Source organism: Schistocerca cancellata, chromosome 1 (genome assembly GCF_023864275.1).
Source record: "Schistocerca cancellata isolate TAMUIC-IGC-003103 chromosome 1, iqSchCanc2.1, whole genome shotgun sequence".
Lineage (NCBI taxonomy): Eukaryota > Metazoa > Arthropoda > Insecta > Orthoptera > Acrididae > Schistocerca > Schistocerca cancellata.
In genome coordinates this window covers 304,717,608-304,730,863 of record NC_064626.1, presented here as the reverse complement: position 1 = coordinate 304,730,863, position 13,256 = coordinate 304,717,608, and the positions used below count along the sequence as shown (strand labels likewise).

At 40.0% G+C, this 13,256-nt stretch overlaps 1 protein-coding gene across 2 annotated transcripts in view; it reads left to right on the top strand.

Moving 5' to 3' along the window:
• LOC126172493 (pseudouridylate synthase 1 homolog) overlaps positions 1-2,073 on the top strand; it is a 106,306-nt gene extending 104,233 nt beyond the window's left edge. Inside the window, exon 8 of one of the 2 annotated variants that reach the window (XM_049920888.1) lies at positions 1,778-2,073. In XM_049920888.1, the coding sequence (XP_049776845.1) occupies positions 1,778-2,018 (241 nt within the window). In that variant the 3' untranslated portion in view covers positions 2,019-2,073. The remainder of the gene's footprint in view (positions 1-1,777) is intronic. The other variant, XM_049920887.1, reaches the window with a different exon arrangement.
• Positions 2,074-13,256: the final 11,183 nt, after the last annotated feature.

The following is a 13,256-nucleotide window of genomic DNA, read 5'->3' as shown; positions in this document are numbered from 1 at the left end:
TCATTGTGCAAGCAGTCTGCTGTGAATTCCCTTCTTCGCTTGGGGGCTTCTGCTTCATTTATTGTGATGAAAAAGTGACAAAAAAAGAAAACACATAGGCAACTGTAGTTAAAGAAATATGAAATGATGACAATATCTTGTTTGCAAATTTCAAAGGCGATCACAGCAAGATTTTAGATTTTCTGCTTTGGAAACTGCAGCGGTAAGGCCAGCAATAAATTTTTGTTAGCCAGTAAATGGCAACTTATATACCAGTTTCAATTATTTATTCCTTATTTCAAAACAAAGCATTTCAGTTGATTATTCCTGAAACTAAGGAGTATTGAAGGTTAATTAATTGTCAATGCAGCATTTGTATTTTATTTGCATACAGAATGTTAATCATGAAAGATGATGTGTAGATTAACATCCTTGCACTCGGCACATTTGGGAATTTGTATTTTTTGCATCATCAGTGTATTTTTTGATGAGCTAAACGTACCCCATCACCTTTTTTGTTCAAATGTCGGATGCCCCAGTTGTGATCTTATGTCGCCACAGTATAAATATGAGTCCATAGTTTTCATATAGGCCCACACTTTTTATAAATTTTTGGCTTATTATTCTCAGTTTTTCTACTTCTAAACTTATGATATCTTATTATTTACAAAAATATGATTGGAGGCCTTTTAATGATACTTTATGCTCAGGGCTCCATACACTTACGTGAGCTTCCTTTGGGGTCAACAGACATTACTGTGCATAATTCACATCTCAGCATAACCTCAACACTTTACACAAATGCACATGGGCCTCGACTCCTTGTCATCTGCTAAAAAGCGCAAAGAATCCAACCGAAGGCAGGTACCAATGTGCTTTACACATGGCCTCCATTTCCAAGAAATTACACATACACAAATGCAAATGCGTAGTTGCACTGTTGGAAATTTATGTGTGTGCACAAAGTTAAACACAAAAAAGGCATCATGTGGACGCACCTTAACAATATCATCAAATAACTGGGAGAGCAGAGGTATAGAGTCTTTGATGAGAATGTGTGTGAATAGTGAGACCACATCAAAACTGATAACCATATCTTCTTCTCTTAGATACAGGCATTTAAGTCAGTTAATGAAGTCATCACAGTCTTGATGTGGTGCACACAGTGACCAACACGCAGAGTGAGAAGTCTCATGAGACTTTTTGTGAGTCTGCATGTTGGTCATGATAGGCTGTAAGAATATGTTCTTGATATGAACTTTAGGAATGCCATAAAATTTGTGTGGTCGAGGTGCCTGAGGAATGAAATTTTTGATGACACACTGTTCTAGTGTGTACTGTTTAAAAAGTTCAAATGTGTTCCTCATTATTGTGGATGTTGACCCCGTGATAATTTTTGGTATGTCTCCTCCTCCAGCATCAACCAAATCTTCGCACCATAATTGGCTTGTTCCATAATGACAGTTTGTATTGCCCTTGTCATCATTGTACTCTTGCCAGTAGGTTGTAATAACCAATGACCCAGTGGGCATCTTTTACCTTTCATAATGTTAAAAGTGTCATATTTTCAAACCATATGACCACAGCTGCTAAGTTTGCAGATTTTCTCTTTCACCTTATGAACTGTGCTATATCCCTGCTTGGTCATACTGATATTGTATCTACATATTTTTATTCAATAAATTTTGGCTGTAATCACAGAGGCAGAGTCAAGAAACACTTTATATTTTTGGATAATGCACTTATACTAAATTTGATGTGCTTAAAAATCTTTTGTTTTTCCTTAACTTTTTTCCAGCTTTTTGAACTGGTTGCTAACTCTTCCATATCATAGTTATGACATTCGTAACCAGAATGCAGAATTGGATAACTCATCACCTATTAATGAAGTGTATAATAAAAATGAAAAAGTTGATGAATCAACACTAAAAACTTCAAATTCAGCATTTGTAGCAGACAGTGAAAATGCAGGAGTGATAGCTCCCTCCCTTAAAAATAGTTCCAATGTACCCAATTGCATTGTAGAAGAGAAGAGCTAATACATTGCTGTAATTTTATTTTTGACAAAATGATTTTGTACTTTATTAAAAACTTGTGTTTTTTTCTTGTAATTTACAGGAAACAATGTGTGTGTGTGTGTGTGTGTGTGTGTGTGTGTGTGTTCAGAGATGGAAATGGAATAGAGAATGACTTTAGAAAGAAGGATGTGAGTACAAGATGAGTGGAATTAGTGTCATGGGGCAGGTGCATAAGTGGGTGCGGTGTAGGGGCTAGAAGAGATTGATGGCAGCAGGATTATGGGATTGAAGGATGTGTTGCAGTGACATTTTCCAGTAATGTAATTCAGAAAAGGCAGTATTGAAGAAGTGAGTTGAGGTGTCAACTTGTGCAGATGAATCCCAAGTGCACTCCTGCGACATATGTTTTCGTAGTCTGTCATGAAGAAAATCATTTCTATGTAGTAAAATGATCACAGGTATAAGACAGTACTATGTTTTACGCTTGTAAACTGGTTTGCTAGTGAAGCTGTGTGTTTTTGTGAGAGTGAACGTGATTGTTAAGGAACCTACGACAAAAGCATATTTGTACCTCTACAACAGTAAATTTACTGAACCCTGTGGTTAATAAATAATGCTAACAAACATTAGAGTGACAATAAGTAACAAACAGTGCTTTTTTACCTCATTGGAGGACGTAGATATTGACTTTTCGTGTGTTGACTGGCTGTCTCTAAGTGCGTCGCAGTGCTGTTGCTAAGCACCCCAATGGTTCCTCAATTGGCCAGCAATGGCAGCAGTGACCAGGCTTAGAGTCACTACTGTTTGCAGTGTGGCAGTTAACTGCTGTGTGCACCAACATGAAGTCATATTAGTTCTGTATCTGACCACAGAGTGCAGCACCAAGCGGGCACAGTGGCATTGCCATCTATCTGTGAGCATGCGTGCTGCTTGCACACTGTACCAAAGTGTTGCTAGCTACCCGGGCCTCCACTGGAGCTAAAGTCATTTAACTAAAAGGTGTGTAACTGTGTTAGGCCTTTTTGAAATCTGTTTTCACATCTGTAAGCCAAATAACTTGCAGTTTACTTTCTTTTGGCAAAACAGGAATAAGCTTGAATTATACCTAAAAAAGCGAAGTAAATGAGACCCATATATTGTGTTTTTTTGACTACACTTGTTCTACGCCCACGTAAAAGTGTGGATAGTGGAGGAAACTACATATTCTATGCTGCGCTAGTACAAGTAGTGAAAACAGAACTCCAAAATGTAATGACAGTGACATCTAAGGGCAGAAGATACGAAGACAGATCAATCGGCAGTAAGACAGATGCAGTACACTAGACTCTCACTAATATGGCCCTCAGTGATGTGGTCTCTCAGTAATCTGGACCCCATCCAGCCTCTGGTCATTCAAGCTGAAATCACGTGCACAACAATGAATTATTGTGCACATTAATGTTGTTAGGTAGTTACTATGTTAGACTGTGCTATATGTATTTGAAATGGTGGCTTTCTGTACAGTTCAGTATCGTTGCTTCTAAAAGGAAACATGTTACATTAAATCTCAACAAAACTTGAAATTTTAGATAAATTAAACTGAGGTTATTCACAAAGAGGCATCACTGCTGAGTATAGTGTTGGCCAAGCAACTATTTATGATATCAAAAAGCAAGATGTTATTTATCAAAAAACTTACAGAGGAGTTTGTAACAATATACGGAAGATAATAGAGGAAGAATATTTAATTGCTGATGCCATGTGCAGTTCTGATAAACCAGTCCTCTTCTACAAGATGCTTCCTTCAAAAACATTAGCTACCAAGAACAAGAAGGATGCTAGTTAGTTAAACCAACAGAAACAGCGTGCTGTAATGCAAATGGGAGTCATAAATTATTGCACATGACAATTGGGAAAGCCCAACATCCACATTGCTTTCAACACAGTGACGTAAATGCATTACCAGCACAAGATTGAGTTCAGTACAAACGGTGAATGGACAGAGAAATATTTTCTTCGTGGTTCCACGAAACATTCATACCAGCTGCAAGAGAAAAGCTGAAGAAGAACAGGTTCCCTCTGAAACCTATCCTTATAATTGACGGTGCTCCTTCTGATGTGACTCTAAGGCTAGGCGCAAATTGAGACACGTGTGGCACGGCACAGCGCAGCGCGCATTTTTGTAACTTCATAGGTTCAAATGGGACCGCGCAGATTGCGACGTGATGCGACTGGGACGCGAAACACGCCTGCAACAGGTCGCGCGGCGTTGTGGTTGTGGCAGTTTCTCGCGTCACGCGTGCCTCGGTAGCACCGTGGGAAATTGAGCAGTGGTAATATTGCCCATACGATAAATATTGCCTTACTATATACTAAATTTTATTGCCTTTGTGTAGTGTTTCGTTTTTCGCCATTTAAACGCTCCAGCTTTTTTCGTTAGTAAATAATACTTTTTTGTTATTTGTATCTGTATAGTTTTGTTTTGTTTTTCTTCTGTCAAGAAAAATGCATACTTCAGTAACTGCTGAGCCATTGGCCGCTGGAATTGTATCATATGCCTCCGCAATGTTTTCAGATCGCAAGAAGGGACAGAGGGTAGGGAATAAGGAAGCAAGGAATATTATAAAATCATGTGATTAAGAAGTAAGGCAGGAAAGTAAAACAAGGTTATCTCCTCGCTGCCTAGTATGCTGGCGTATCTGTACGATCTGTTACAAAAATTTGGAAAGGGATAATCTCCACGGGTGTGACCTCTTTGTGCTCCTGGTAAAAAGCGTCCAAGACCTGAAGTATAGAGGTCTCACTGTGATTACTTGGATATGGATGTAATAATGTAATACGACACACTGTACTACATGCATGGGAACATCACATTTCCACTGCAAGCTCGAAACAGTCGAAAAGCAGTCACGAATAACAATGTTTTAATTTGTTCGCCGTGATGAGAAGAAGCATTTCAATTGTTGCATGCACATTATCAGCATTAATAAACTAATTATACTACAGGCTACACAGATTAAGAAAATGGTTGGTATTATTACGAAAGTATGAATATCCTAAAGGAGTGTCATGATTAGATATATTTAATTTGTTGAAATGTACTGCTGACAAAGGCGGATCTACTTTCATGGCAATGTTTTTCGAACTCCAGCTCACATGGCTAGATTCTGCATTCCTGTTGCACGCATTATCCTCCACTGCTGACAATACACTGCCCGTTGTGTTGTGCGACAGGTCAATTGTTTATTTTTCTCAATAACAACTATTTTATTCGCGATCACACATTGTCAGTTAGGCAAGCCGTAGGTGAGTAACCAGGATCTGGCATGTGCCTATCATTCCACCTGAAGGAACGCTCGTCACCATTTTAATACGGCTCAGATCAAAAGAAGGAATAAAATCCTTTGGTAAGTTTCCATTTCAGTTGCTCAGCGTTAAAAATACGATGGGTCACGGGGATTCCACCAAAATTCCAACAGAATTGGCAATCTATTTTTGTGTGAGTTGTTAACCTTTTCTCATTCGAAGAAGCATCACCATTTATGAGTAACTGCCACGTTTCTCTTGGTGACAGGTTTAATTGTACTTCCTTTGTCACAGTGTAATTTGCCAAACTCATCTCACAGTAGCTATTGCGACAGAATTCCGAAACGGAGTACCTCGTTAAACAAGTCATTGGCAATCACAGAGCTAAATAGCTTACGAAAAACCTCATAGTGTCAGTTTGCAGTAACATAAAAGAAGAAATTTCATGTTTATTTTCATACTAGGAAGCTCTTGTTTCGCTAGCTGTCGATAACTTAAAAAATTAGTCACTGGAGTGAAATAAAAAGGGAAGTATAAGTACTGATACATCGCCATAGATAAGAAAGTTCCGTATGTTTAAGAATTGGCAAAAAACTCATCCTTGTGTGCTATCATTCGCCAAACTTTCATTTCGATGTCTCGAACGGTTTAGGAGATATGAGAGATATTGCGAGTATTTCATTCTCGCGGGCGTGAGATTGGAAGTGAGCGCGTTACATAGGATCCATTTTCTCGAGGTCGGAGTCAGACAGAGACCTCCTCCCAAGTCTAAACAAAAATTCAACATGTTAGCTAAATTTCATACGCAGCAACATATGGTGTAATACGCATCAAGCGCAAAATCGTAGCGACCCCTAATTTTTGTTGCAAACTTTTTGAGTTTTGCGTAGTGTCTTACTCTAAAATGTGTACGTCACAATAAGAATGGCCTTAGCGAGATGGGCATTTCACCACGAAGCTGACATTTAACGCTACAAGTAAGGGAAAAATTGAATATTTTCAGTGAATAGTTTCTGTAAAATCGTTTGAGGAAGATAGCAGGTTTCGCGCGCTTCGGTTCTGTCAGCGCAGAGCGTCGCCAGTCGGCGCGTGCGAAATATGGTGTACGCGTCGCAATATGCTCGACTTGAGCGGAACGTGCGTGTCCCGCTGTAATGTCGTGTCATGTCACACGTGCTATACGCGTCTCAATTTGCGCCTAGCGTTTAAGGTCTGATGGTATAGAAGCACTCTTTCTTCCACCTGATGTGATAGCCCTGATTCGGCCCATGGGATTTTGTAGTTAATAAAATTTCTAGCATAGGCTCTGACTCGTTGCGTTGGGCATTTGGTTCTGACGTTTCCTATAACACGGTGAGACAATGTTAGGCTTGCCATTGAGAAGACTATCTAATGTTCTTCCACTTCTGCTAAGGATACGATGTGGTCCAGTACATGGAGGTGTCAGTGCAGGTTTCACCTCATCTCTGTGCAACATTACATGTACACAGGATTGCAACTCTCGATGCACAAAGGTTTGTAGAGTTCCATGACGTGATGCTTTGACCTGGATCATTTTGTGACATTTGTTCTCTTAAGCGAGTAATGAAGTCTTGATTAATTTGAGATATCCATTGTGACTGCACGTGGGCTGACAAATTCGCCAACTAGCCATAGAACGTCTCCATATCCTCACTTAGCTGGCGACGAGTCTTATGTCAGGCTTGCAAAAGTTAGGTAATGCAGATGTCTATTTTGACTCATGGCACATTAGCGCAGCTTTTAACGCTGGCGCCAGTGTTCAACCACACCGTTACTTCCAGGGTAGTATAGTCTGTCGGTAAACTGAAGAGCGAGTCCCCACTCTCACAACCCAGCTACGCCACAAGGCGCTTCTACAGGCTGTGTCACAACGTAGTACCGGCCCTGACTCGGAGCGCGCTTCAAATCTGTGGCGAAGCCGTGTACAGATACGTCTCAGCTGCGTTGATTTTTAGACAAATGCATTAAGACCATAAGGAATACAAAAAACGATAGCTTCTTCCGAAACACATCATCATAGAGTAAATAATATTAACACAAGAACGGAAGTCAGGATTCTGCTACAAACATAGAACCGAATGCCTGTTCATGTGAATGTATGTTCCTCTATTGCTATTCGTTAAACGAACCCCATATAATGCAATCAGTCTGTTGAATTTAAGGCTTGTTCTTATTTTGTGTTTCTACTAAAAGGTAGAAGTTTTCTTTTAAGGACTACATTGAAACTTAACAGTTCTTGCAACGCAAAGAGTGTTTAAAAAGTAAGCAGAAATTAGTTTTTTGTGTTGTATCAGTCCGATTTGCACTACTTTTTTGTTACTGTCTTCGTAAACATGCCTCAAAAATATGTGTTCAATGTTATGCACATTGGGTAATTACTCTGTTGTCAGCTTTCAGAAAGGTTACATGTGTTTTGGTAGCATCAACAAATATTTGTTTTGTATAAAAATAAATTAGAGAATCTGTATTAAATTTTGTTATAAGAATGGAATAAAGTGTATGAAATTTTTAGAAATGGTAAATATTGCTTTTGGTGAGCCTGTTATGAGTAAACCAAGGCCAGAAAAGTGGTATAAACATTTCAAAGCAGGCCTTAAAGGACAGCGGTTTTACAAGGATGAGATTAAAAATGCACATTCAAGAAACCTATAAACTATCCCAAAGCAACAGTTCCTAAAGTGTTTCGGGAATTGTAAAAAGCACTGGCATAGGTGTATAGTATGTAATGGAGAATATTTTGAAGAGGACAACATTTCTGTAGATTAACAAATAAATTTCTTACCAAAAAATAAAAATTAATATGTGAACACACCTTGTATGTCAAGCTTTTTGCTTAGAAGTCCAGAATCGGTGTACATGTTTCGAAGGAAATTTCAGCAGTGTTTAGAATAGCTATTACGCACATGTTTTAAGCAATATGTCTTATAATCAGGTGAATAGTGACCGAGATAGAGATTTAGTGTTCCATTAGCATTATGTGATTTTGAAACTATCTTTAACGATGGGTTTCCTCCCCAAATTATTAGTTTTCCTTCGTGGCGATTCCAGTAAATCATGCAGCTTATTTTTCCATTCCTTACATATGGGTCCTATTAGGTGAGGCTGACGTTTGCATAAATTCCAGCCATTTGATTGGGTCTGGTAATATTAGTCAACAGATCTTTTTGGTCGCCTCTTTAATTCACGCTGTAATAACATTAGAGACGATCCAAACGCTCGTTACTCCCCAATACCTCCTCTTCTTCACCTCCTATTCTTCGTATTCTGCACATCTACCATCACTTCTGGATATCGAAGTACATCAGTAAGTACACGAAGTTAACTCACTGACACTGGCAACTAAGATCCCACGAACAGAAACGACGTATATCACTGCACGCTGATCTACACCCCTAGACAGAAATGGGCGACAGATTTTGTGTGCCCCTGTAGGCCGGTGGCAGAGTTCTTCCGGGAAAGGCCACTTCCCCCACCAAAAGCGCTTCTCGCTCTTTAGTTTGCAGACAGACTATAGCTTGTAGTTATGTGGTGCGCTGCGCCACAAAATTTTCTCAACTGGCCAAATAGTTCAGACTCAAACTGACGTCCTCAGCCTGCTGTAGTGTGAAGTGGCCAACCAAAGCGGGACACCCAGTGTGACAGAAAGGCAGTGGCCATTGTCTCGGCAGCAGTTGTGTCCAATGGGACGGCCTCTGTGGCCTTCGAGTAAAATTGTCAATCGCTGTCAAAAGATATTGCTGTTTGACTGAAGGCGGTAATGGTTCTACTACATCAATATGAACATGTGCAGATTGTGCTGTTGTCCTGAGAAAATCTCCCACTGGGGTGTGGACATGCCAAGTAATGCACTAGCATTGTGGACATGTGCAAGCCCAGATGCGGCAATCTTTTTATATTCTTGGCCATATAAAATAACTAAATATTAGTTTGATTGTTGCTATGCCACTAATAGATGGCGCTAGACAGTAAAACGTCAGTGACTGCACATGACAATCATGTATAAAAGGAGCTGTAACGAGAGAGAGAATCGGATGCGCCAGCAGTCGCAGCATGTTGGTGTTACCTGAAAAGGCGCTTTTAGTGAAGCTGTATTATCAGAATGGGAAATGTGCTTGTTCAGCGTTATGATCCTATCGCCATAGGAAGGGGATTCGAACGGGTGAAGGTCCGTTGACAAATGCAGCTGTGGCGAGAATGATTTCGAAGTTCGAAGCCACGGGTTGTTTAGACGATAGACCCCGTAGTGGCCGACCGAGCACAAGGCGTAATGCTGCTGAGACATTTCAGGAAGAAATGGAGACTGTAGCGGGTTCGTCTATGCACAGGGAAGTCAGCGCTCGTGCAGTCGCACATCATACCGTCATTTCATACACTACTGTTTGGTTGGCACTTAGGCAAACCCTCCGATGCTATCAGTACAAAATCCATCGGCATAATGAACTGTTACCTGGTGATTTAGTGAAGCGGAGGGCATTTACGGTGTGGGCGTTTCAAAAGATGGCGGAAGATGATGATTGGTTGAGTAACGTATTGTGGACCAAAGAAGGTCATTTCACGCTCCGAGGGTCTGTCAACACCCACAACTGCAGAATTTTGGCTACCAAAATTCCTAGAACTGTCGTGGAAACTCCATTGCACGACGAGAAAGTCATGGTATGGGTTGGATTTACCACATCTACCGTTATCGGGCCTTTTTTCTTCGAGGAAATGCGTCACTCTGGTTTTGTAACAGCTACCGTGACTGGTGAGAGGTACGCCGTTATGTTACAGAATCGCATCCAGCCTGGCTGATAAACACCTGCTGGAACGTACGATGTTTATGCAGGATGGCGCTCCACCCCATATTGCTAGACGCATGAAAGGTCTCTTGCGCGCGTCGTTTGGTGATGATCGTGTGCTCAGCCGCCACTTTCGTCATGCTTGGCCTCCCTGGTCCCCAGACCTTAGTCCGTGCGATTATTGGCTTTGGGGTTACCTGAAGTCGCAAGTGTATCGTGATCGACTGACATCTCTAGGGATGCTGAAAGACAACATCCGACGCCAATACCTCACCATAACTTCGGACATGCTTTACAGTGCTGTTCACAACATTATTCCTCGACTACAGCTATTGTTGAGGAATGGTGGTGGACATATTGAGCATTTCCTGTAAAGAACATCATCTTTGCTTTGTCTTACTTTGTTATGCTAATTATTGCTATTCTGATCAGATGAAGCGCCATCTGTCGGACATTTTTTGAACTTTTGTATTTTTTGGTTCTAATAAAACCCGATGTCATTCCAAGGATGTATGTCAATTTGTACCTCGCTATCTACATTATTCCGTGATTTATTCAGTTTTCAAATTTATACTGACTATTTGATCACCTGGTGCAATGGTGCAAATAAAACAGTGACCCGAATATAGAATAAATTTCCTTTACTTTACGTCTATGGCCATCAGACAAAAAGTTTGTGACCATAGATGTAAAGTAAAGAAAATTTACCTCATAAATATAGTTGGCATATGTACCCAGGATGTCGGTAAGTCTCAGTTGAAGACCAGATGTGATGTTCGTTAAAAATCTCTGTAGCTCCTGGTCAGATTCTCGTTCCTTGGCAAGCTTTGTAAAGACTACTGCCTTCATGATGCTCGTACGGGAAAGGCAGTCCGCCTCTACATTATGGATTCCTGATACATGTCGCACATCAGTGTTAAATTGTGTGATGAATTCCAACTGATTATACTCGTATTGTCTTGGTGAGCACTAGTCATTATTTTGCTGAAAGACATAGATGTTGGGTTTATGGTCTGTATAAATGACAAATTCTTTTGCCTCCCACTGTGTACAAAAATATTTTATGAACTCGTTAAACTGCAACTAATGTGCGGTCAAATGCTGTATTTTTTGTGTGCTGGGGGGAATTTATGTGAGTAGAATACGACGGGCTGCTAGGCATCGCCTATGTCATGTTGCAATGCAGCACCAATTGCAGTTTGACTGGAGTCCACTACAAGTGCAAGAGGTGCTTCTAATGCCAGATGCGCAAGAAGCGCTGCGTCCGCTATGCTTTGTTTAGCTGATTCGAAAGCAGTGTTCATCGTGTCGGTCCATTATATTGGTGTTCTTCCTTTAACTATAGGACCAGACAATGCTGAGGTAAGTGGCTCCTGCAGTTCTCTTTTATAAAGTCAATAAAATCTTGCAGATACTATTTTTTATACTTAAAATCCGTTTGTCAATTTCCTCAAAAATGTTCAGTGTATGTCTTTTAGCTGCTTTGTTTAGAAGTTTTAGGGCACTTTCAATACTTTCTGCGTATGCGTTTGCTTTTTTAAATGCAAGTAAAATGTGGATTGGTTGTTTATGCAGTTTCATGTGTGTTCTTTAAATCGAATTCCGAAATACCTACCTGTTGTTCCAATATAAAATTTGTTAGAATAGTCACAAGAAGGCATATGGATTTGAAAAGTGGAGATATTACTTTTTGTTCATTATATGTTGGTCATCCAGTTGTTATTTGAATTAAATGCTAATTTTATTTTCGTTTTCTTGAACAGGTCATCCATCTTCTTCAATATTTGACCTCTATACGGTCCTGTGACATAGGTAGTTTTTCCTTCTCTTTTTAATGTGTGCCATCTGTTTTGAATGCTGTTAACATAATTTGGCCTTGGCAGTCAGAGACTACAGTTGTGTATATGTGTGAGTTGCATTCGCATACATGTGTGTGTGCGTGTGTGTTCTGATGAAGGCCTGTTGGGCCAAAAGCTTTGTTTGAAAGTCTTTTTGTTGTGCCTATTGACTCAGCATCTCCGTTATATCGTGAATAGCAACTATCTTTTTCGTAATATTGTCGTTATTCCATCCCGCATTTTTCAATATATTTCTTCAGCTGCTATTAGAAGCTGGTGACAACTACATTGCTCCTAGGCACTGTCTAATAGCCTGGAACAGAAGTACATTTAGTTTTTCTAGTAAATTTTGTGAGGCATTTACAAACATAAAGCTTCCTTATTCCATTAAGGAGCGTATTGTCCATGACAGAAGAAAAGGAGTGTGTCTGGTTGGGCTTCCAACCACACACGACTTACAGAATGTAAAATATTCAAAGCTTTCTGTTTTTGTAACAATATTATTGTCATGTTGTGACCAGGTTAGCCTGCTATCCAGAAAAAGCCCCAATACCTTTTCTGATGATTGTACAGTAAATCTAAAAGGTCCCAGGCTTACCACATCTATTGCTATGTTCTGTGTTTTCATGTAAAGGAAACTACACAAGATTTTGATAGTGACAAATTGAGACCATTCCTCAGGAGCAATTCTGATAGTGGATCAGCAACATTATTCATCAATGAGCAACACAATTTCGAGCCGATGGACGCTGTTTGTATGCAGACACCATCTGTGTATTGTAGCACATGACTAGCGAGGTCACTAGTTTCTCAAACTGCTGCAATTAAGGCATGTAAGAGGGGACTTACACTAACAGCTTGAGGTAAGCCTTTCCACACTGAGAAGGGACTACATAAAATGTTGTCTTTCCTTCTAATGTAAGCAGTACTATGGTATGAATAATTTTGAAGAAAATGTTCAAAAATGTGTGGGACACCTAAGTAGTCCAACTTCTGCAAGAGAAAGAAGCATCAACAGAGTGATATGCTCTCGGTATATATCCAAGAATAAAGTTGTAAGATAATCATTCTTGTCGAAAGCTTTTTCAATGACCATCGTGAGGATCCATAAAGTGTCAATAGTGCACCTCCCTTTCCGAAAGCTATGTTGTGATGCTGGCAAAATTTTATTACGTTCTAACCAGCACTCGAAACATACACTACTGGCAAATAAAATTGCTACACCACGAAGATGGCGTGATACAGACGCGAAATTTAATCGACAGGAAGAAGATGCTGTGATATGCAAATGATTAGCTTTTCAGAGCATTCACACAAGGCTGGCGCCGGTGGCGACG